The sequence below is a fragment of the Palaemon carinicauda genome, chromosome 1 (assembly GCF_036898095.1).
Source record: "Palaemon carinicauda isolate YSFRI2023 chromosome 1, ASM3689809v2, whole genome shotgun sequence".
Taxonomy (NCBI): Eukaryota; Metazoa; Arthropoda; class Malacostraca; order Decapoda; family Palaemonidae; genus Palaemon; species Palaemon carinicauda.
The window spans coordinates 9,691,756-9,715,456 of record NC_090725.1 but is presented as its reverse complement, the minus strand read 5'-3'; the positions used below and the strand labels follow the sequence as shown (position 1 = coordinate 9,715,456).

The following is a 23,701-nucleotide window of genomic DNA, read 5'->3' as shown; positions in this document are numbered from 1 at the left end:
TCGTATGAAGAGAATAAGAAGTTTTGGAAGGCGAAGAGAGTGACGAAGAGTGGACTGAGAAATGAAGAGTGAAAGATGAAAATGGAAGGTTGTTGAAAGGAGATGAGGCATGGAAAAGGTGGGGTGAATTTTTTGAATGGCTGCTGAATGATGAGGATAATAAGTAGGCAGATATAATTGCTATTGCAGGTGTTGAGGTGCCAGTGATGGGAGATGAGAAAGAGATTACGAGAGAAAATAAAGAGCATTAGATGAAACAAGAGCAGAAAAAGCACCTGGTATGGATGGCATGAGGGGTAAGATGTTAAAGTGGGTGTGACTGTACTTTGGTTGGAGATTTTTCAAATATATGTTTTATGTTGTCAATGGTACCAGTGAACTGGGTGCATGCTTGTATTGTTCTGTTATACAAAGGTAAGGGAGATATGCATACGTATTGTGATTCAAAGGGTATTAGTTTGTTGAGTGTGGTTGTAAAAGTGTATGGCAGTGTTAATTAATAGGATTAAGAATAAAACAAGGATGCACGGATCAGATTTTTACAGTTAAGCGAGAAATATTTAGCCAAAGGTAAGGAGGTGTATATTACATTTATGGATCTGGAGAAAGCTTTCATGATAGAATTGATAGGGAGGTGATGTGGAATGTGATGAAGTTATATAGAATTGGTGGAAGGTTGTTGCAAGCAGTGAAGAGTTTATACATAGGCAGTAAAGCATGTGTTATGATAGGAAATTAAGTGAATAAGTGGTTTCCAGTGAGAGTGGGGCTCCGACAGGGATGTGTGATGTCACCATGGTTGTTAAATTTGTTGGTTGATGGAGTTTTAAGAGAGGGAAATGCTAGAGTGCTTACTCGAGGACTGAAACTGATAGATGAGAGTGATCATGAATGGGAGGTGGATCTTTTTTTATTTGCAGATGATACTGTATTGGTTGCAGACTCGGAGGAAAAGCTGGGTCAATTAATGACAGTTTGGAAGGGTGTGAGAAAGGGAAGTTAGGAGTTAATGTGGGTAAGAGTAAGGTTATGAGATGCATGAGAAGGGAGGGTGGTGCTAGATCGAATGTCACGATAAATGGAGAGTTACTTGAGAAAGTAGATCAATTTAAGTACTTGGAGTCTGTTGTTGCTGCAAATGGTGGAGTGGAAGCAGATGTATGTCATCGAGTGAATGAAGATTGGAAAGTATTGGGAGCCAGTGAAGACAGTGGTAATAAAGAATAGAGGGTTAGGAATGAATGTAGAGAGTTTTCTATGAGAAAGTGATTGTACCACCTGTGATGTATGGATCAGAGTTGTGGGGAATGAAAGCGACTGAGAGACAGAAATGTGTTTGAGATGAAGTGTCTGAGGAGTATGGCTGCTGTATCTTGATTAGATAGGGTTAGGCATGAGGTAGTGAGGGCGAGACCGGGTGTAAGAAATGAATTAACAGCTGGAGTGGATATAAATGTGTTGAGGTAGTTTGGCTATGGAGAGTGAATGGAAAATCTCAGTTTGCTGAAGTTGATGAATGCTAGAGATGATGGGAGAAGTACCAAAAGCTCTCCATCCCATGATCATCCTTCTTTTAATTTCAGTTTCATGCCCTGGGGAAAAACTTGCTGTGTCCTAAGTACGTATATTCATTAACAACCTCAAGAGGTTCGTTCGTAACCCTTAATTGAACCTCTCCATTTTTATTGAAAATTACCTTAATTTTACTCATTCATTTTCAGTTCTACATTTCTGCTTTCTATATTCAAATCTTTATTCAAATCTTCTATCAACTTTTGTAATTCCTCCCATGATATACAAAAGAGACCTAAGTCATCAGAAAATTGTAAGTTAAGGGGCCTGGCCAATATCACAATATATGGGAGTGTAGGAAGAAAAACACAAAATCCTGAAAAAATTCACTGGGCTTCGTAAGGCAATGAAGAATGCTTATACAAAATATTTTGTCAAAATTCCTCTTACTTTTGTAGTTACAAGATAATTAGTAAAAGTAAATCGATAAACCAAAAAAAATTTTCCCTACAAGAAAATGCAGTATCTCTTGTTATAAATTTTGATAATTATTACATTCTTAATATAAAACAAATTGTGAGCAATGGCACCTGTATAGATTCCGCGAGTCACAAGACAATGTATTACATGGTAATTACACCCTTTGGCCTTTAGTCGTAGCACAAATCTCAGAGTACACGTTTGAGTCTGACCTCTGACATTCACTCGTTTTTAAGTCTGTTTCTCTCGGTTTCGGGGGGAATTTCATCATGCCAAAGAGAAGACAATTTCAACATCTCGCTAACATAAGGAAGAATAAATTCCCTCTAATAAGAGTTCAGAAGTGGGTGATATCGGCGAAATTAACGGAGTTAGTGAAGGAGAGAGATGATGAAGGAGCAACCGTCTCGCCTAAAGATGCCAGATATTGAGCAAAGTGACCTTCATTTATGATTAAATTATGATAAATAACTTTGTTTTGGTTTATTAATATCCAAAAAGGAACATAAAATTCATAATTATCATGATTTATTAATATTGTCTTTGTAAAAATACAAAGAAAAACTTTGAATGCCCGTATCTAAAAACTATACAGTACTTATATACCTTCAAATTCTCTTCTCTCTTAGTTTTAAAGATACAGCATTGAAATTTGGTACATAACTTAAAAAGACATTATGAAACAAATGTTGGCCCTTTTTTTTCAATTTTTGTTTCATATTTTTTCTTTATTTCCCCCCCCCCCTGATTTTTAGGGCTTATAATGGAAAAATTCATGCTGGAAAAAATTCATACCTAACAAAAAAAAAAAAAAAAAAAAAAAAAAAAAAAAATTGGTTGGAGGTCAACATCAGGTATATATAGGATAGTAATCCCAAGTCTTTAAATTAATTATTAAGGGAGGAGATAGTATTTGAAAAAAAAATAATTTTCAGGATAAATCGCCCTGGCATCACAAAACCAAAGGTCAGAGGGAAAAATCTTATGCAGTTTGGAGTTGTCCTAAGTCACCTTATTAAGTGGTATAAATGTCAAAGTCCTGTCTTTAAAAATCGGCATTAGCCCACAATTATTAACTCCTACAAATTCCTAGGCAGGCCATGAATAATTTAGGAGATGGGGTCCCTGTCTAACTCCTTTCTCATTTGGGATTTTCTCACTATATGTAATTTTAAGATTGCTGTACTTTCCGTATAGTATCTTCATGTTCTAACAGATTCATCTAGTCCTTGCTTTTGAAGGGCTGAAATTTTGACATAATCAAAAGCCTTTTTTTAGTTTATAAATCTCATACTTAGTGGTTTGCCACATGCTGTTGATTTTTCCATTAGCTGGTTAATTGTATAGATATGGTCAGTTGTTGAACATCCACTACTAAAACCTGCCTGCTCTCTTGGATGATTGAAATCTATCTGGTTTATTGAGCCTAATATGATTTTCGTAAATGCTTTGATAATTACCAACAGTAAATTTATTGGATGGTAGTTTTTCAGCTCTTTTGTGTCTCCCTGTTCTGCTGTTACTTTTGGTACCAAGCTCAGCTGTTTCATTATTATATAAGTAAACTTATTTCTTATATCACTATTGTATAGTATAGCATTGTATATCACTTGTACACTACAGTATATCATTGTATAGAAATGGACATGGGCAAGGCATATAATGAGAACGACATAATAGCTGGACATAAGAATAACAAAATGGGTCCCTAGAGAAGACAATGGATTTAAGAAATAAGAAATTTTTCGGGAATCAACTGGCATAGAAAAAACCATAAGCAGATGCGAGTGGAAGGATATGTTTGAGGTCTTTGTCCTACAGTAGACAAGTAATGAATGATTATGATGATTGAGATATATAGTGTATATATACTGTATATATATATGTATATGTATGTAAGTATAATAAAAATTTCACAGGAATCATCGGAACTTATCTAGCTATATTAGAAGTATATAACTGAGCATACTCTAACAAGTAGAACATTGGGTTATGATTACCTTAACACTCAATGTATAAATTTAATAACATTTGCAACAATTATGAGTGTTGCATTGGCCTGCAAGCAAAAATCTCATGTCGTAAGAGGATTTAACGTGGACAAGCACGAAAGAGTATCAAATGATAGGCAAAAAGCACAGTCATGCAGTGCCCATACACCCCTCACGCACTGTTCACATAGATAAACTTTGAAAGGCTTAACAGCGAATCTTATTACCGACTATGCCATGCCTCATTTCTATGTCTCTTTAAAGAAAAAGTAAAAGCAGTGTTTAGATAGGTTTCTTACCAAAAAAGGAACATAATTGTAAAAAAAAAAAATGTAAGTGACACTTATAAAAAGAATTGTCAAGCTGTTGTGTAATAACAGCATTTTGCTTCCTATTTGGAGGTACATAACTGTGATTGCTTCCCTCCATTGTTTGTTATATACTGTAACTGAATATATAGTTTTGTCTTCTCTCAAGATTAGAGATACTGTACACAAGTTCTTTTCCAGTTACGGCTCATAAGGAAATAGGGAGTCGGGGAGAGTCAAAGGAGAGCATTCACCAATGTGTGTTACCTAGCCACAGAAAATGTATGATTGTAGTCCTGTCAGATTTTTATGAATAAAATGCTCCATACTGAATTTTCCAAGATCAACAAATGAATCTAAATTAAGTAATCTTTCAATTTGAGTTGCAGTTTATTGATTAATTCTTGCATTCCTGCTGCAATTTCTGTTTGGAAATTATCAGCTGGTATAAGGATAGAATAGTAACACTGTACATGCTAACCATGTATATACTACTCAACAACTGCAATACATATAAAAATAATCCAAACATTCACTTTAAAAATTTGGTTAAGATGGCATGACTGCAACTAGTAGTGAAGAAGAGTACTTCTTTGCATTATTCTGATAAAAACTTAATAATGAAAAGTGGGTGGAAATTTTAATAGCTTTACTAGATTGCTATGACCCATTCAATTTTTGTGAAAATTATATTTCTTATAGAAATAAAAATTCAAAACAAATGCTAACATGAAAGGTATGTTCTAGTACTTACTTCTCCAAGGAAGATGAGAACCAAGAAGAAAGTATCTAACAGTAATATTCGATCAGCCTGTATTGATGAGGTATCAAGCATGACTGCTTCAATACCATTGAATGAATAACTGTAGAGAACTGGCTGGATCATAGTAAGACATTCTGTCACAGATTCTCTGTTCAGCATGCATCTGTGGGAAAGAAGAAAAGAATATCTACAGTACTGTATAAAGAAGAGCACATTATATTGGGCAAATGCTAAAATGACAGGGACAACTAAATTTTAAGAGACTGGAACTAACCTTTCGGAAAATATTTACCACTGGCATAAACTCAAAGATTCATAAAATGCGGTTCAGGACTATTGTACACAGAACACATTCTCACCTGTAAAACGAAGTTTCATCAGGAGAATTATTGAATACTTGCAAAAATTGTGAACGCCTTAGATGGAACATGAACTGTGGATATAATGTGAATGTATCGTGGAACCTGTAACTGTTGGGGTCATTAGGGATGAATTCGCCAAATTTCTGACACTGAAAGATTAAGAAAACATTAGCATATAAGAAAAATATGATACTAAGGGCTAAGTTATAAGCAATGCAAAGAAATAAATTCAATTCAATATAAACTAAATCAAAAGAAAAATACAGTATACAAATGTAGCATATGGTAACCATTACTTTACATAATTTTAAATATTTCATCAATTGCTCTAAAAAACGGATTTTATCAATCTGAAAGCTCATTAATAAGCTCAAGATCAATTTTTCAAGAAATTAACTTCAAGAATGAAGTATTGTAAGTCTTACTAATCGGATAAGCATCCTATCCACCCAACGCAGTACATCTGTTCCATCTTGGTCAGTTTCAGATCGGTGAACTGCTAGTCTTGCCATCAAAACAGCTGCTGCTTCTTGATCAAATCCTGCTGATACTGAATGCTGCCCAGTTTGTGGATCAACCCAACTGAACAAAAAAGAAATATGAATATTAAAAATGTTTTATGCCATTTGTTTCTGTTGCATATGACTACAGAAGAAAAGGGCAGAAAAATCACATTTTTATAGAAATTTGTATTTTTCTTAACAATACAAACCTGAGTTCCTTTAACTAGATTATGTTTCCAGTACAGCTGGAACTCTGCTATTAAAATTTATAATGAGGTTTCAGTAGTTACTGGTGGGTGGCTTGCAAAAAATCATCTCTTTTGGAGGAGATGCTGGATAACCACTATCTGTAAAGAGACAGGGATGTTATCAAGCTTTGATATCTCTGCAAGTCTAGTTGGTAGAGCAAGTTGGCCTAGAAGGGGAGCTCTCGTTATTTCGGATAGCAACATCAGGAGGTCTGAACACCATTCTGCGTGGGACTCATTGTGTGTCACTAAGTTTATTCTTAGGTTTGGCATGCTGAAACCTCTGAGGATCATTCTGATCAGGCATAATGGTGGAAAAGCATAAGAGTTGAGGCCGTCCCACAGATTTTGGAAGATGTCTTTGAACGTCAATGCCTGCTCTGATACTGGTGAGCAGTGAGGGGAGCTTCCTGCTGAGGCTTGTTACAAACCAGTCTATCACTGGGGAAGCCTATAAAGTCAGGAGAACATTTTGCCATTTGAAGAAGAAGAGACCACTATGCGCCTACAGAATGTATCTGGTGGCCGAGTTTGTTGGTGATAAACAATTCTCCCTTCCCAGAAAGAACTTTACTGCCATCTCCACCACCCACAAGAGGGTTAGTTCCCTAACTCCCAGAGGGGGTGAGAGGCTGTTCATCCTTGTTTATGTATACCACTACGGTAGTGTTGTCACTCATCAACACTACCGAGTGGCCTAACAGGAGTTGTTGAAAGGAATGAAGAGCTTGGAAAGCTGCTTTCAGCTCTAGCAGATTGACTTGTACGGTCTTCTCCTCCTGGAACCATAGTCCGGCTGTGATCTGTTCTCCGGATGTGCACCAAAGCCTTCCTTTGAGGCGTTAAAAAATAGAAGCATCTCCGGTAGTGGGGATTTTAGGGGTGTTCCCTTTAGGAGACTAATCTCCCAACTACCAGCACAGGTCCTCCCTTACTTCACATGTTACTGGGACTAATGGGTGTTGGTCATCATTAGCTGCCAACCTATGCCTCTTTAGGCACCACTTGTGGTTAAGTTTTTCTAGGGAAGACTGATGGCCCAGAAGTTATTAACACTGTCACAGTGTGAGTTGTGACTTCTGAAGGAAGGGACGCACTAAATCCCTGAGTCTTCGAACTCAGTCTTTCGAAAGGAACACTTTCCCCAATATCAGATCTATTCTAATACCCAGGTAAAACCTCGTCCGCTTGCACTCTAGCCTGGACTTGACTAAATTTATCTTGATCCCTGGATTGTACCAGAAGATGAAGTTTGTCATGCTGTTAGAGGAGCTGTCTTCATAAGAACCAGTCAATCATCCAGGCATCGGAAAAGACTACCTCGATAGTGAGCCCCAGCCAAGACTACAGTGATCATTCAGGTGAACACTTGAGGGGCGGTTGAGCGCTCGCTAACAGGTGGATGTACCAGAGCGCTCACAAGAGAGCTCAAGTAATCTCTTACAGATGAGAATATGTAAACATCTGAGGATGAAGCCGAGAAATTTCCTTGAAGACTGATGTACTGGTATTTGGAAGTATGTCTCTCAAGTTTACCGAGTGTAGTCCTCCTTCGGGATGACAGCTCGTATAGTATCTGCAGTTCTTATTTTGAATGGAGTTGCAGGTACAGTACAAACTATTCAAAGCTAAGAAGTCAATGACTGGTCTCCAGTTTCCTATCAATTTCTCCGCCAGTAACAGGCGGCTGTAGAAGCTTGAGGACCCGTCCTGGACTAGTTGTAGCGTGCCTTCTTTTACATCTGTTCAAAATCTGCTTGCAAGATAGGGAGTTTTCCAAACGACCAATTGTATGTCTGAGTGAAGGGAGGATGAGAGCCAATGAATGGGAAGAGTTAACCCACCCAAAGGACACTTACCATTCATGCCTCGGCTTCAAGGCACTGCCACCTTCACCCACTGACTTAACAGGCATCCCGCCACTCATTGCTAGAAAGGGGGGACTGCCTTCCATAATGCCCTCTGGCTCCTCTCCTACCTCTCCCCCTTTGTAGGTAGAATAAACCAGGGACAAAATTCTCCGGTTTTTAGAGTTGTCCTTGTATTGCCATGCTGCCTGTGGTTCCTCAGCTTTCCCACTGTGGCTTCAACTTCCTCAAGAAGAAAATGCGTATGACTGGTTGGTTAGAGCATTTCTTAATACTAGGTTTTCTCTTTGTCCCATTTGTCACGCAAATTTTGACCCCACTGCCTCCCTTCTTTGTAGCCCCCAGTCTGTCCACATGTTTGTAGACTGGTGAGCTAAGGTGACTGCCTTCACTTCCAATATCACAAGTTTCGTGAATTTCTTCTTGGTCTCGGGATTTTAAGAGATCTTGAGAGGAAGTGAAGCAACTGTCATGGACCAGGGATCCAACCAGAAGTTGCCTAGAGACAACCCATTTCTGTGAATTCCATGTTCATAAACTATGCAGCAGAAAAGATTCATGGTTGTCCTCAAAATCTTTCTAATGATGTGCTTGACATCAAGAGTTATAGCTGTGGGGTCAATGGGTAGAAAAGAAGCGATGGTTCCCTCTGGCACATAAACCCTCTTTTGTCTAGACAGTGCAGGAGGCAGATTCTTACTAGACCTACTGACATGAAGTGAATTACTTTGTCTATATACCTGGTCAGTGACACTATCTAGGGCCAATTTGGCCAGTTCTGACAAAGGAAATTTTCAGGAGGTTTTGGAACCTTACAATACTCTGGAGAGGATATCAATGGACATTTTCCCTCCTTTTACTTATGCTCTTTTAGCCTCTCCCAGGCTGTTAATCTGCCTCAAAGCAGAGGGTTGACTCCATCTCTGGATTTCTGGCTCTGCAAGAATGAGTCCTGCATCTGTAGTAGAGAGGTCTGTTGCCTCTTAACTATTCGTCACTCCCAGGTGATGGGACGTCGATATTTTCCATTAGTCTACTTGGAGTTCATCTGGACCAAGGACCGACCCTGGACGATAGTCCAATTTAGTAGAAGGGGGTTAGACTGGAGTTGAGGCTAACACGTGAATGTACCCAACCGTTAGCACGAAACCGCGAGTATTCTCTTACAGATGAGAATAAACAAGCGTCATTAGGTGCAAATCACTGAGTGTACCCTAGTACTAACACGAAAGAATCCATGAGCGCTCAGTGGCAAGCGTGTATGAGCACTTGGATGCAAACTTGTACGAGCGTTCAGAGGCGAGCGTATACGAGCACCAAGTAGTAAACGTGTAAGAGTGCTACAAGAGGCGAGAGCCTATGATTAAGAACAGTTATGCGCTTCATTGCGATTTTGATCGCAATCCCTTGGGGGAAAAGGAAGCATAAAACCTCCAAATCTGACAATGAGGAGAGTTAGCAACTTGTATAATACAGTACAGTATGTGCTAACAGCAGCTTAAAAATTTGTTAACAAGAGCAAAATCTTCGAAGCATGTGCGTCAAAATCTGGGCTCAAGGTTTCTACAGGAGAGCATGCTCTTGCAGTTAAGAAAGCAAGGTATTGGTGAATAGAGCATGCTCTCTACTGGGATGAGAGAAGAGCTTCAAAATGTAGGACTTTATCAGAAGAATGCACCGACATTATCTGTTTATGGTATGTGCAATTGCGAATAACTGAGGTGAGCAGGTGACATGAAGTGCAATTACAAGCAGGCGAGGTGGATTGCAATCGTGAGCAGGTTAGGTATATTACAATCAAAAGTAGGCGAGGTGGGAGTGCCCAATTATGAGCAAGTAAGGCAGTGCTCCCATAGAAACATGAGATCGTGAAAAGAATAGGAGCTACTCCCTTAGGAGGGAGTGATTCCGAATAGGTAACATGGCGCTCCTGTAGGAGCAAGCGATTGTGAGCTGTTTAGGTGGTGCGGAAGACGATGACTCAGGAAAGGTGGAGCGTGTAATAACAAAAGCCCGTCATCTTTTCCTTCGTCCTCAGAGAAGGATCGGGCAAATCTCTACCACGAGGAGAGAAACAGCAGGAGTCACTAAAATATAATTCCTACTGATCAGTCTATAAAGACTTTTCATCCGAAGAGGAAAAAAGGACAGCCATATTTCTTCTGATCGGCAGTGTTCTCTAAGATCAATGAAAGTGTGGATATGCTGTAAGCACTAAGAAACAAAGGTCCGGTAGAGATGAAGGAATGAAGTTCTTCTATCACCAGCGTATCGATATTTCATTCCTCGGTTACAATTCACTTTGTCATCACTAATCATAAGGGAATAAACAGCAGGAATGCTGTTAAACAGGTTCACATAAATGGTTTGACAGCTACAGCTATAGGGAAACTGATAAACCCTCAACATCTCCCATGAATAAACATGAAATTAAAACAAGTCAGTTCATGGCACCAGAGGTATGTCTGTACTATCCCGCAGAAGCAAACCGAGTGGTTACTCCTTGTCCTGGCAAGGGAGTGGTGCTTTCCCACAACCTGCCAGGAACTACCTACACCTTGAAAACATACTCCTTTTAAGGGAGCTGGCCGGTATGCTAATATATAGGGGTATAGGAAGAAAAACACAAAATCCTGAAAAAATTCACTGAGCTTCATGTGGTAATGGATAATGCGTACACAAAATATTTTGTCAAAATTCTTCTTACTATCATAGTTACAGGGAAATTAGTAAAAGTAACTCACACCAAAAACATTGTTCCCTTCAAAAAAAATGTATTTCATCCGTTATAAATTTTCATAATTATTACATTTTAATATAAAATAAGATTGTGAGCAATGGCATCTGTATAGATTCACGAGTCACAAGACTATGTATTACACGGTAATTACACCCTCTGGCCCTCAGTCCTAGCTCAAACCTCACAGAGAGTACACGTTTGATTGTGAGCTCTGACATTCACTCGTTTTACGTCATTTTTTCGGTTTCAGCAAGAATTTCATCATGCCAAAAAGGAAAAGGCAATTTCAACATCTTGCCAACATAAGGAAAGAGAAAATTCGCTCAAATAAGAGTTCAGAAGTGGGTAATATTGGCGAAATTAGCGGAGTTAGTGAAGGAGAGATGATGATGAAGGAGCGACCGTCTCGCCTAAAGAAGCAAGATACTGAGCTACGGGATCTTCATTTAGGAATAAATTATTATAATTAACTTTATATTGGTTTATCAATATCCAAAAAGGAACATAAAATTCATAATTTACAAAGAAAAACTTTGAACGCCAGTATCTCAGAACTACAATATACCTATTGACCTTCAAATTCTATCTTCTCCCTTAGTTTTAAAGATATAGCATTGAAATTGGGTATATATAACTTAGAAAGACATTACAAAACAATCAAATATTGCCCTTCCTCCCAATTTTTTTTTTATATCTTTTTTTTTTCTTAAATGTTTCCCCTGATATTTAGGGTTTATTTTTTTACCATAATGAAAAAATTCATATGTAGCACAAAAATGACAGTTAGAAAAACAAACGCATTTGATTGGAGGTCTACATCAGGTCTATATATGGTAGTAATCCCAGGTCTTAATAATTATCAAGGGAGGAGACAGAATTTGAAAAACACTAATTTTCGGGATAAATCACCCTGGCGTTGAAAAACCGAAGGTCAGAGGCAAAAATCCTATGCTGTTTGGAGATTTCCTAAGTCGCCTTATTAAGTGGTATGAAAGTCCAGTCCTTAAAAAAACGGCATTAGCCAGCACGTCCCCTTGAAGGATGAGAGTTTGTATCCATATAGGAATAAAAACCATTTAATATTTACAAACTGATGATTATCAGCATGAACATATTAACTGTAATAACTCCATTAAGCTTAATTTAAATACTGAACTTGAATTGTGCTGTTAATGATTGTCTACCCTTCAGTCAGCATCCTATAATATGAATAATACTGTAATCATCATAGTATTAAAGAAAAAAATTTAATCATACAAAGCCAATTAATTAGTTATAGTCTACATAATAAATTAATGTTCTTACTTTCTGGCAACTGTAGTGACCCTGCAACGTAGCTGACCCGAAGGGTGTTGGTATCTTGTAATAAATTGAACATGACCTCTTCCTCCTTGAATTTCTCCTCCTTGTTGACTTGCAATTTCAAAGAATAAAGCCACTGTGGTACTTGGAGTTAAACCACACAGCTTCCACTTGGTTGTGTTACCAATACCTATTTCCATTTCTGCTACATTCGGACCCTTCTCACGTGCAGACACACACGGTCCGAGTGCTCCAGCAACTAGATAGAAAGATCAAATACAGTAATATGAGGACAAACATATATAAAAAAGTTAAGAGACCAATAATTCAATGCTAGATTATCCTTATACTTGCATGAGGATCTTTTCTCTTAGCAATTCAAAATGTACATGGGTAAAGTTAAAGTACTAAAAAGAAATTGAGAATATAAACCAAAAGGAGAAGAAATGCACAAAACAGAGCAATAAAACACAAAGAAATAAACCTCTACATTGGTATAAATGAACAAAAAATGGCATTGGTGTCAACAATTTTTAAACAAAAATCTATTATTTCCATACTTGCCTTTGATAAAATAATGCTATGAACAGTAGTGCCAACTTGAGTACCTCTATGTAGAAAAAAAGAACAAAAAATTTCCCACCATTATTTCTTCCCTTTCCTCCAAGGGTCCTCAAAACTGCCACTCAAATGCTATGTTCTGAGATGGAGACACCATACACAAGGAAGAGTCAACAGAGAATCAGATTTAAATCTTCATGCCCAATGAAGACCCCTCTTCGATCTTTAGTGATTAGTGTATATCATATAACCATAGATATAACAAAAGAACCTTATTTGTGAAATACAAAAAAAAAATATCAAAATTGTCATTGACATAACTTTGACAGAAAAATTGAGTTACAGTATAGTGAGGAGTCTATATTAATTTTCTGTTCCACTTAATAAATGTACTTGCTTAATTTGACTTCATGTATTTGACTAATTCACATGTGTACATCCTTTTCCTGTGTATGGGAAGTGTGTTAATCTGCATCTTCTAAAAAAACTAGTCAGGTTCAATATGTAATTTTGCCAGATTCTTTTGTAGCATCAAAATTACATTTTTTGAAACGAGTATATATGCAATCAGGAAAATGTTTTTATTTGCCCTGGATACTTACAATATATAGCCACCATCTTGGATTTTATAAAAAAAACTTTTTGTGAATACAGTATCTTACTTCTAAATAGCCTAGAAATAGGATTTTTATAGCTACACCACTGTTTTCAGGGCCAAAAAATCCAATAGTATCAAAATAAATGAGCTAGATTTTATCGCAAACTCATTTGACAGAAATATTCTGTTTTATTGAATGTTTTACAAGTGATCAGGTTTAAACGATCCACTAAGACCAACATATGCTCACAATAAAAATGAGTTCAATCTTTTAGGAAATCAAGGAGTTTTTACATCATCAGTAGTTTCATTCGCATTCTGTGTCCTCATCATTCTGACACTTACTGCCACACTGGCAAAGATTGGTGCAGGATAAGTTCTTTGTTCTGTAATTAGTGTCTGTTTTGCATTGGCAGCCAACCATCTCAATCATGGCCTTTAGAGCTGGATAGGCATTTGTCATGGTTAGTTTCAAGTGGACATATGACTCCGTATGGTACCCATTCTACAAGGGCTCCAACTGACCACAGAGCAATGGTCAAATATGAATTCGCAAGACACGTCTGAAGTTCAAGGGTATGCCATTGCAGTTTGGAGATAGTCTTGATGCAGATACCTTTGGGGGTGTAGACTACAGTCAGCGCTAGCCAGTGGCCAACATAGTTTGTCACTTTTGCCTCTGTTGAAAGACACTGCAGAGAACACACTATACCTCTATCTGCCTTCATGCAGACTTGTACCCAGGTTGCTTTGCCTATACTGTATCATCATGTTGTTAGCACCAGTTAATGAATGAAAGACTGGCTATATGAGAGAATTGCATTTTTAGCACCAGTGAAGGCATGGAAAACAGGCAAAGCCTTTTCTCTTTCTAGCCCTATAGCTCTCCATATTGGCTCAATCCCCATAGCCTCAGCGTCCACAGAAATGGATGTGTTCTTCAGTATATGGTCATAGTTTGCTATGACAATCACTTTCGAGTCAGAAGTTGTTGCTGGATAAGGAAAGGTTGCTCTACATTTCCGAGTCTGCTGATACAATCGTCCAATGGAGAGAGACACTGCTTTCAGCATCCATGGCAGGGATTTAGGTTTTAACAATAACCTCTGGAACGAAGGTGAACGAGACCTTTCTCCACCTTTCAGGACTAAGGTTGCACAAAAAGTTGTGTAATTCACCGACTCGCTTCAACAAGGCAAGCAAGAACATTGTCTCCAGTGTCAGGTCTTTATCTGACAATTGCCATAATTTCATAGAGCCCTGTTTAGAGGCCTCAGAACTCTGGTAACATTCTACACAGGCGGTTTGTGCTCTTTTGGCGGCCACTCACAGCTTTCAGTATAATGAGAGGTCAAAGCCTTTAAGTATAAAAACTTGGCTCAAGCCTGAGCAATAGCCTTTCATGACTGAAAATGAGAGGACCAGGTCTCAGTGAAGGTAGGTGAGAAAGTTTGTAGTTACAGTATTTGAATAATTTCCGACCGGACTAGTAGCAATTTTTCGAGATATCCAGATTTCTCCTTAGCAATGGCTAGTGGAAAGCCTTTTGCTATGAGATGCTTGAGCCTTTAGCTCCGAGAAGATGCTTGATAGCTCCACCCATGAAGTGACAGGGATGTCACCAAGTTATGGTACCTCTCCATGTGTGGCTAGGAAAGAATGGATATGTAGAGTACATTTATGGTAGCTTCAGTATCAGAGGTACAAAAACTAAAATGAATTTATACTCCTAATTTTGGAAAAAAATTCTAATGATCCTGTAAAATTATCAAACAATCTGCCTCACATATAGGAAGAATTTAATTATGTTGCCCTATTGTCCCCATTTAAGAGGTTTCCACAATTTATGATCCCACTAACATTTACTTTATTGGGTTAGGGATAAACAGAGTCTAGTACTTTTGTATTAAAAAAAACTATCAGGTCTAGGTCTTCATCTATGCCATTTCTCCATGCTTTCCTAAACCTCCTTTCAGGTTTCCACCCTACCTATTCAATACTTATTGTTTTTCTGACTGAGTATTCTACAATGCATTACATCGCGCACTCATCTCAATTAGTTGTCATTTTTATAGCTACTGGAAACAAATCTCAACGCAAATTCTTCATTAATAATATAATTTTCCCATCATACTCAATCCATACATCTTGCCATTTCATGATCACAACAATAAGGTTCATTCATCTTGTCTTTACCCAGGTTTCTTCTGCATGCAGTAGTACAGGGCTTATGTACCCATCATAGAACATTGCTCTCTTCTAAAGGTGTATCTTTATTTACTTGTACTTTAGCAATCTAACTATTCTATGTATGCTGCAGCTACTTGCTTACTGAACTCCTACCTTCTTCTCTGAGTCTAGTGTCACGAAGCTAACAGAAATGGATTACCCATTTGAAGCACATCATATCTATTGAAAAAAACCTTTCTTGACTCCATTTTGGGGGAAATTTATCTTGCTCCATGTAATTTTTTTAATCCAAACTATTTCCTTTGACACTGTAATACATGTACACATTTCACCTGCCACACCCCGAAATTACCGCGGCCACTTTCCGATTAAACTTTTCCTTAGCTCTCTTTCCAATAATCCTTTTTTTTTTTTTTTTTTTTTTTTTTTACTGATTTTTAGTCCTCTCCATTTCCTTCTTCCACCATATCCACCTCCTCACAAGGTAGTCCTTTCCTGCACTCCTTTGTAGCTCCCTCCATTACAATAGAAACCAGCAAAGGGCTCTGTACACATTCTCACACAATGCCCATCTCAAATTCTTTTGAAATGACTGACATTCCATTCTTTGTTTCTGTCAAGATATTTTGACAATGCCAAAATCATCATTTGTCCTGATAGTCTCTATGCTTTTTGAGAAGCAAATCTGACAATTATCCATTTTTACAATTTTCTACTGCCTTTACTTTGGTGCACAAACCATGATGATCGTGAAAGATTATGTAAATAAGACATTACAGGTCTTAAGAATTGCTCCATTTGGATTGCAAATGATGCATTATCTGAATCGTTAGTAAGAATTACCAATTTATTAATCATAGAAATGGGAAAAAGATAAGATTTGGCAATTTATTAATTATAGAAATGGGAAAAAAGTAAAAATTAGTCATTTATTAATTATGGAAATGGAAAAAATTAAGTAAAAAATCACAAGATACTTACTCTTTAGTTCTCGAGATGTCTTCACTTCTAATGTTGCGTTGAAAGCCATCTCGAGGTTACCTTTTTCATCTCGTGTAAACACACGCTGGAATGTCGTCCTAAACAGTGATGAATTGAAGGAGTCTCCTAATACCATGTGGCCCCTGAAAAAAATCAAATGACTTTCAATATACAGCACTGTTTTGTACATCCACATTTCCCTAAAGTAGAGGCAGTTTAAAATAATGTACCTTAGAACAGCTTATACAGTATTTTTTATGTTGAAACCAATTGTAGCAAAGGGCATGAACAACTGGATGGTTATCAAATTAATCAAAACTGCTTTAAAATACAAATGAGAAAAGCATTCTAATCTAACCCACTGAAAACAATTTTTCATAGTTCCTTCTCTGTCTCTACCCAAACAATGGGGCTTCAACATTGCAACATGATTAGGTGAACATACAGTACTTAGCTTCTTCATTGTCTTGTGCATTATGATTTAATTGATATGACTCCAAAGCCATTCTTAGTTTGGCTATTCAAGTGTCTTAAACTTGTAATGAAGTTTTTTCTCTTGTAATTTTCCCTTAAGAAATGTAATTTTACTTTAAATGTAAAACAACCATCAGTACTGTAATAACAATATAGTATGGTATAGTACATACAAATCTTATAGTGGCAATATTAATATTCCTACCTCTTTATTAATATTATTATTAATTGCTAAGCTACAACCCTAGATGGAAAAGTAGAATGCTATAAGACCAGGGGCCCCAACAGGGAAAATAGCCCAGTGAGGAAAGGAAACAAGGAAAAATAAAATATAATAACAGTAACAGCATCAAAATAAATATTTCCCATATAAACTATAATAACTTTAACAAAACAAGAGGAAGAAAAATTAGATAGAATAGTATGCCCAAGTGTACCCTCAAGCGAGAGAACTCTAACCCAAGACAGTTGAAGACCATGGTACAGAGGCTAAAGTCTCTCTTCTACCCTTACCAAGAGGAAAGTAGCCACTGAACAATTACAGTGCAGTAGTTAACCCCTTGAACAAAGAAGAATTGTTTGGATTGTCCAGTGTTGTCAAGTGTATGTGGACAGAGGAGAATCTGTAAAGAATAGGCCAGACTATTCGGTGTATGTGTAGGCAAAGGGAAAGAACCGTAACCAGAGAGAAGGATCCACTATAGTACTGTCTGACCAGTCAAAGGACCCCATAACACTCTAGCGGTAGTATCTCAACGGTAGTAACTCACATACAAGACATTTAATGCGCTATACTGTACAACACCAAACTGCCAAGTATTAAAACACATGTACCGTACTGTAATGTATACTATAGTAGTAATAATAGATACTGTCTTGTATGATAATTATAAAACATAAATGAAAAAATAATACTCAATAACTATCGCCAACACCTACTAACAATAATATTCGCCACTCGAAGAATATAAAATGCATGATAAAAACTATTTTAATATAAGAACAGCAATATGAAAAGATTCCATCTCTCTCTCTCAAGGATATATATAGACTGGAAACAATACAAACTTGGGCTACCAAACTAGTTCCAACACTAAGACAATTTGCTTATAGCCGAAGAATGGAACGTTTGAACTTATTTTATTTACAAACTCAACGAATAATGATATAGCTAACAGACACATTCAAAATTCTAAAAGGAATAACAAACGTAAACTACAACCACTTCTTCCAATTTAGCATAAATCAGTACAAAGCTAACAGATACAAACTGGAATTGAAAAGATACAACAGTACTCAATGTGGTAATTTCTTTACATAGAAAATAGTACATTCAAAATAGCAAATACATGGGACAGGCTTCCAGCGGACATAGGAACAGTAACACGGTAAACAAAATCAAGAATAAGTTGAACAAGATGATAGACTCTCTCATGTTTAAGCCAAATGCTCTCTACCCAAGAGGAAATGGAGTCTCCGCAGATGGACTAGAAAAGTCTTCTGACACTCGCACTCTCTCTCTCAAAAAATTAAGTTTTATGATTTGAAATAATACTTCATCATAAGCATAAATAACCGTGGAGGTCGCAGCAGTAGGGGATTCAGCGTTATGAAGCTTCATCTGTAATGGATAACGGGGAAGGGAGGGCTGTGGCACCCTAGCAGTACCAGCCGAATTCGGTTGAGTCCCTTTGTCAGGCTGGGAGGAATGTAGAGAGGAAAGGTCCCCTTTATTTCATTTGTTTGATGTTGGCTACCCACTAAAATTGGGGGAAGTGCCTTGGTATATGCATGTATAAATAATTTTCATTCAGATAAAGTAAAGTTATAATGAAGGTGCTTACAATTTCTGTAAAATCTCTTATCATTTGATAACCTATTTTTTAACAAAAAAATTTTTACTTACTGTTCAAAGAAAGCTCTTTAAAGGACTTATACCATAAGAAGTATGTTCAATTCCACTCATTTATTAATCCCATATTGAAAAAAAACCACAGACTAATTTAAATGAAATTTACCTTTACAGCCAGTTAGGTCAGTTAAGTTTAAGACTATGTCAGCATTAACCTTTTATTTTCTGACCTCATGGTTATTAGACACGGGAAAAGATTAATAAGTAGAGCTGAACATATTTCATGTTATGATATCTAAGTATTTAAAAAAAAAAAATCATTTGTTAAAAATTAAAGTTATTGATAAATATGTACTGCTAGAAGTCTAAAGAAAAAATAAATAAAAATAAAGGCTAACAGTGGTAAAGTTTCATTCAAGCACTTTCATACTTTTTTATTAACAATTTAAGGTGCATTTCAACAACAGCTGTTATTTATACCATTTTTCATTTTGAGTTGTCATCGGCTCATCTCAATGTGATGGTATCGAGAATATGCTCACAGTAGAGCGGAGATCAGAGATCAGAGAGGAAGTTTTTTCAGCTACAGGTCGGGAAGCCAGTGGCTTCAATGATTCAAGCATGATGACTTCATAAAATATTAATGAATATTACTTGGATTGATGAAAACAGTAGAGATGGTAAAATGGAATTGGTAAATCAAGATTACATACCCAGTAAAGTTACTGCAGTACTTCATTTCATGAAGACCAACCTGATCGAGAGCACAGGCATAAAGATCTACAACATGGCCATTATTAGAAACTCGTTGTGCAAGACCCTCGTAGAATTTGATAGCTTTTTTCATGTACTTGCAGTTGTCCTGTAATACAAATTAAAATTTAAAAAAAAATAACCTTACCTAGATATTGACACAATCTCAAGTCATTCATTATTACACTAAATCATAATTTCTCAGGTCGCCTCAAAATAAAACTATATAATATTACCTTTTCAATATCATGATGAGATCGAATAGGCTTACGTAAGTCATCGTCAACCACCATACCAGGACCATAAGAACAAGCACCGCCAAGGAAGGTCATGATGCGTGCTCCAGTATTTGGATAACAGGCCTGTCAATCATACAACCAACTTCTTACCCGCATCCATTTACTGTATAACTAGGTAATTAGAAAGCTACCTTCATATTTCAGCTTACTACTTTATTACTAAAATTAAAGTACAGTAACTGAAAATTATTGAAAATAAAATTAAAACTAACTATTGTGAATTAGATAAGAAAATATTTTAATAAGCATTAAAATTCATAGGTTAACCACCAACTATACAGAGTTTTTAAATAATATTAAGGCAAGCCTAAAATAACGGTAAAATAAACTTTAACAAGTTCTTATCACATAAACTTCATATAATACCTCAAGAAGACCAATTGCAATAGAAAGAGCAGCTCCAGAGGCTCGAAGGGATCTTTTTCCAGTTGAAACAGGCCACGGATCCCTACGTAGATCTGTCAAAATATCCTGCAACATTATTTCACATTCCTGAACAGGCTGCAGAAAACGATTATTCATTTGATTGGTCTGATTTCCAGGAGCACCTTGGCCAGGCATCTGCAATGGAAAATATAGTAATGAAAAAATAGTACATTTTCAAGTTTCTTCTTGAATGTTATTTTACCACACAATGGAATTTTACTGTTACGTCGATACTGTTGGACATTCAAAAATATCATTTTCACAATTAGAAAAATACAATCAAAATCTTACTGGAGTTTGCACAGTTTTTAATCCCACTCCTAAGTATTCTTGAACCGATTTTGCCGTCTGATCTTTGTGTCCAGGGAACACATACTGTCTCCTCATTACTTCAGTAGCTAATACATGCACCTGTAGATTATTAAAAGTAAAGTTAGTATAAATTTACTTTACCTTGATACTAAAGATTGTCTTCAAGTAGCAATTTGCTATGTATTACAAGGGATAAAAAATTATTGATGAAGGCTAATATTCTTTTTAAAAATCTATTAATAATGAGGCCTCTTAAACTTGTTATTTCTATAAGAAACTAAAAACATGATGTTGAGAACAGGAAAATATGTTTACAAAGACTATTTATAATAAACAAATAATATTACAGTACATAAAGCAATGCCAATAGAAATACTCACATGAATATGACGACCAAAGGTGATTAGTCCAACAAGAGCATTGGCTGGCATCAAAGACAGTGACATAGTGATAGATTCTTTGAGTGCCCCAAGTTCCTCTTCATCTATGCAGGTGTCTACGACAAACAAGAAGATTGGAGGCATCATCTGTTGTCTCTGAAAAGTAAAGAAATGTTACTACAAAGTCCTAGTACTGTGAAGGTAAATGTGCTATAATGGCTGTATCAGGAAATAAGAAGCAAGAAAATATAGATTTATTAATCATTTGAGACTTTCAACTGTTAAGATTATGTCATCCAGTACAGTACAGGCATCTGCATAAAAATTTGTCCAACTTTATCAATTTTATTTTCAAATGTTTTTTACTCAAAATTAAACCATAATAAATTTTACACCATGAAAAATGAAGTAAAACATAGTCATTTACATACTGTTGGTGGTCATCAAGTATCATTTAATACAAACTCTGTTATGACTCCCAAAGTTTGACAATGCACATTTATGAGAAAGTGAGAATTTGAGAGATGAAAAAAGTGGACTGTGAATGAGGGAATGGTATGACGGATGTACCAATAGAGAGGATTTTAAAACTACTGCATAAATGTCTGAAAGTTTGAAGACATTTGAAAATTCACAATTTTTGGAGCAAACAATGATTATACTAATTATATGAATGACTATACATGGATAACAAGTAGAAGTAACAATTGTGAATATGAATGTTAGTATATTGGAAGCAGTTGATTCGTAAAAGTATTTAGGAGTGAAGATGATGAATATAATGTAAACAAGACGAGAAAGAAGTGAAGTAGCGAGATTAGCTTAATAGATTGTGAAAAGAGCTGCCTATGGACACCAAGGTGAATTTGTATGAGAAGGAATGTTGAATCTATTCTCCATCACAAAAGTGAAGTGGATATAGTGATTGGAATTTAAAAAAGAATTGGAAAGGTGATAACTGAAAACATGGATCAGAGTATTTTGAAATGGCGTGCAGTGTGTAATTCTGAAGTGTTAGGAATGAAGAAATGAAAACCTAGAAAGTGCTGGGTACAAGGAGAGCCTTAACATCCAAGGGGAGTGTAAGATAGATGAATTTCCCACTGTGTAAGGGAGTTCAGCATGTAGCCAAAGAACTATTCATGTCGTACATAAAGCAGTTAATAATGTTGAAGTTTCAAGCAGTATACTACTACTTTATTTTTCATGTTGTAAAATTGATTATGGTTCCATTTTGAGTAAAAAATATTTGAAAATAAAATTGATAAAGTTGGCCAAATATTTTCTGCAGATGCCCCAGATTCAACAATTAATGTGCAAACATAGTGGTTTGTGATCATTGTTTTATTTTTGCTCTGGAGCCACCATGTTACATTATATGTATTAATATTGAAAAAAATACAACTTTCACATGACCTTGAATTTCGACCAGTAAAGAAAAATCAATACTTACCATGATAGTATATTCGATAGTGGAATATTGTGGGAACAGTTCTGCAGGCTGGCTTTGCTCACTTATTGAAGCGTAAGAGCTAGGGAAGGAGTTTCGTTGAAGGCAAAAGCAACATACCCACAGTTTAGATCGATAATCAACCTATAAAATGAAATTCAAGAAATAGGAAATATTAGTGAATTAATTCTTAACACTGTCCCATATCAAGAGTTATGAATCACAATGAGAGGTGCGACATTTCATAAAAAGATCATAAGATTATTTGAAAAACAAAATACAGTACAGTAACATTCCATAGGAACAAGGCAATTTAACCTTACCTGACACAATGGATTTAAAATAGCACCACACTGAGCCTGCTGGCATCTTAAGGGTTCATAGCAAATAGGTGGTAAATCATCCCTTTTCTTCAGGGGTGTATACGTGGCAGCAACAGGTACTACCATACGAGTAGCCTCAATTCGACTTGATGGCCACACGTTCCAAGAAAATCTGACTCCCTGTAAAAAAAATTAACTCTTGCATCAGTAAACTTCTATGCAATAAAAGAACCTAAATAAAAATGTGAAGCATAAGTATTCCATGGTGATCATATTACAGTATCAATAAATCCTTAGAAAAACCCAGGCAGTATTGAATGCAACCTCAAAACACAAGTCCTATACAGGTGATATGCATTTCAAAATGGACAATAAATTCTAGGTTAAGAGGAAACTATACCTCTCTTGACTCTTGCTGTTCAATAAATTCTTGATATGACTGCTGAGGCTGTTGAGCTGGCTGTGGCTGTGGCTGCTGCTGTTGCTGTTGTTGCTGATACTGATCTTGCTGGTACTGCTGTCCATACTGGCCTTGCTGTGGTTGATAACCTTCTTGTGCAGCCTGAGCTTGTGGCTGGAAGCCTTGTTGTGGCTGATACCCTTGTTGCGGTTGATAACCTTGCTGTGGTTGCTGGTAGCCCTGCTGTTGCTGCTGCACATGCTGATATTGTTCTTGAGGCATTTGTTGATACTGCTGCCCTTGTGCAGCAGCTGCTGCCTGCTGCTGGTAACCATACATCCTAAATCAAGGAGGGAAATCTCAGTTTAATAACTAAAATTACAAGACCTTTCTATTTATGGGTATGCGGTAACAAGAGTTTCATGATTCATGATGGCAAGTTGCAACAATTATGGAGCCTGAACTACTCATCATCAGAGCAGTACATAACCAGAGCCCAATTAACATCCAATATGATGTAATATACACGCTGTGTCTTTAAATGCTTCAAATTTTATTCCTACATCTTCAAAAATTTTGTCAAACATCCACTTACAGGATCTTTACCATTATGTTGCTAAGTGGT

General features: G+C 36.7%; 1 protein-coding gene across 3 annotated transcripts in view; it reads right to left on the bottom strand.

Moving 5' to 3' along the window:
- Sec23 (transport protein Sec23) overlaps positions 1–23,701 on the bottom strand; it is a 54,358-nt gene that overhangs the window by 13,548 nt on the left and 17,109 nt on the right. For all 3 annotated transcript variants that reach the window (XM_068379912.1, XM_068379905.1, XM_068379918.1), the window contains 13 exons: positions 23,077–23,416; positions 22,677–22,856; positions 22,357–22,497; positions 20,904–21,059; positions 20,503–20,622; positions 20,152–20,346; positions 19,723–19,848; positions 19,447–19,595; positions 16,408–16,550; positions 12,081–12,336; positions 5,842–5,998; positions 5,414–5,565; positions 5,046–5,217 (listed from right to left, as the gene is read on the bottom strand). In XM_068379912.1, coding sequence (XP_068236013.1) covers positions 5,046–5,217; positions 5,414–5,565; positions 5,842–5,998; positions 12,081–12,336; positions 16,408–16,550; positions 19,447–19,595; positions 19,723–19,848; positions 20,152–20,346; positions 20,503–20,622; positions 20,904–21,059; positions 22,357–22,497; positions 22,677–22,856; positions 23,077–23,415 — 2,286 coding nt within the window. In that variant the 5' untranslated portion in view covers position 23,416. The remainder of the gene's footprint in view (positions 1–5,045; positions 5,218–5,413; positions 5,566–5,841; positions 5,999–12,080; positions 12,337–16,407; positions 16,551–19,446; positions 19,596–19,722; positions 19,849–20,151; positions 20,347–20,502; positions 20,623–20,903; positions 21,060–22,356; positions 22,498–22,676; positions 22,857–23,076; positions 23,417–23,701) is intronic.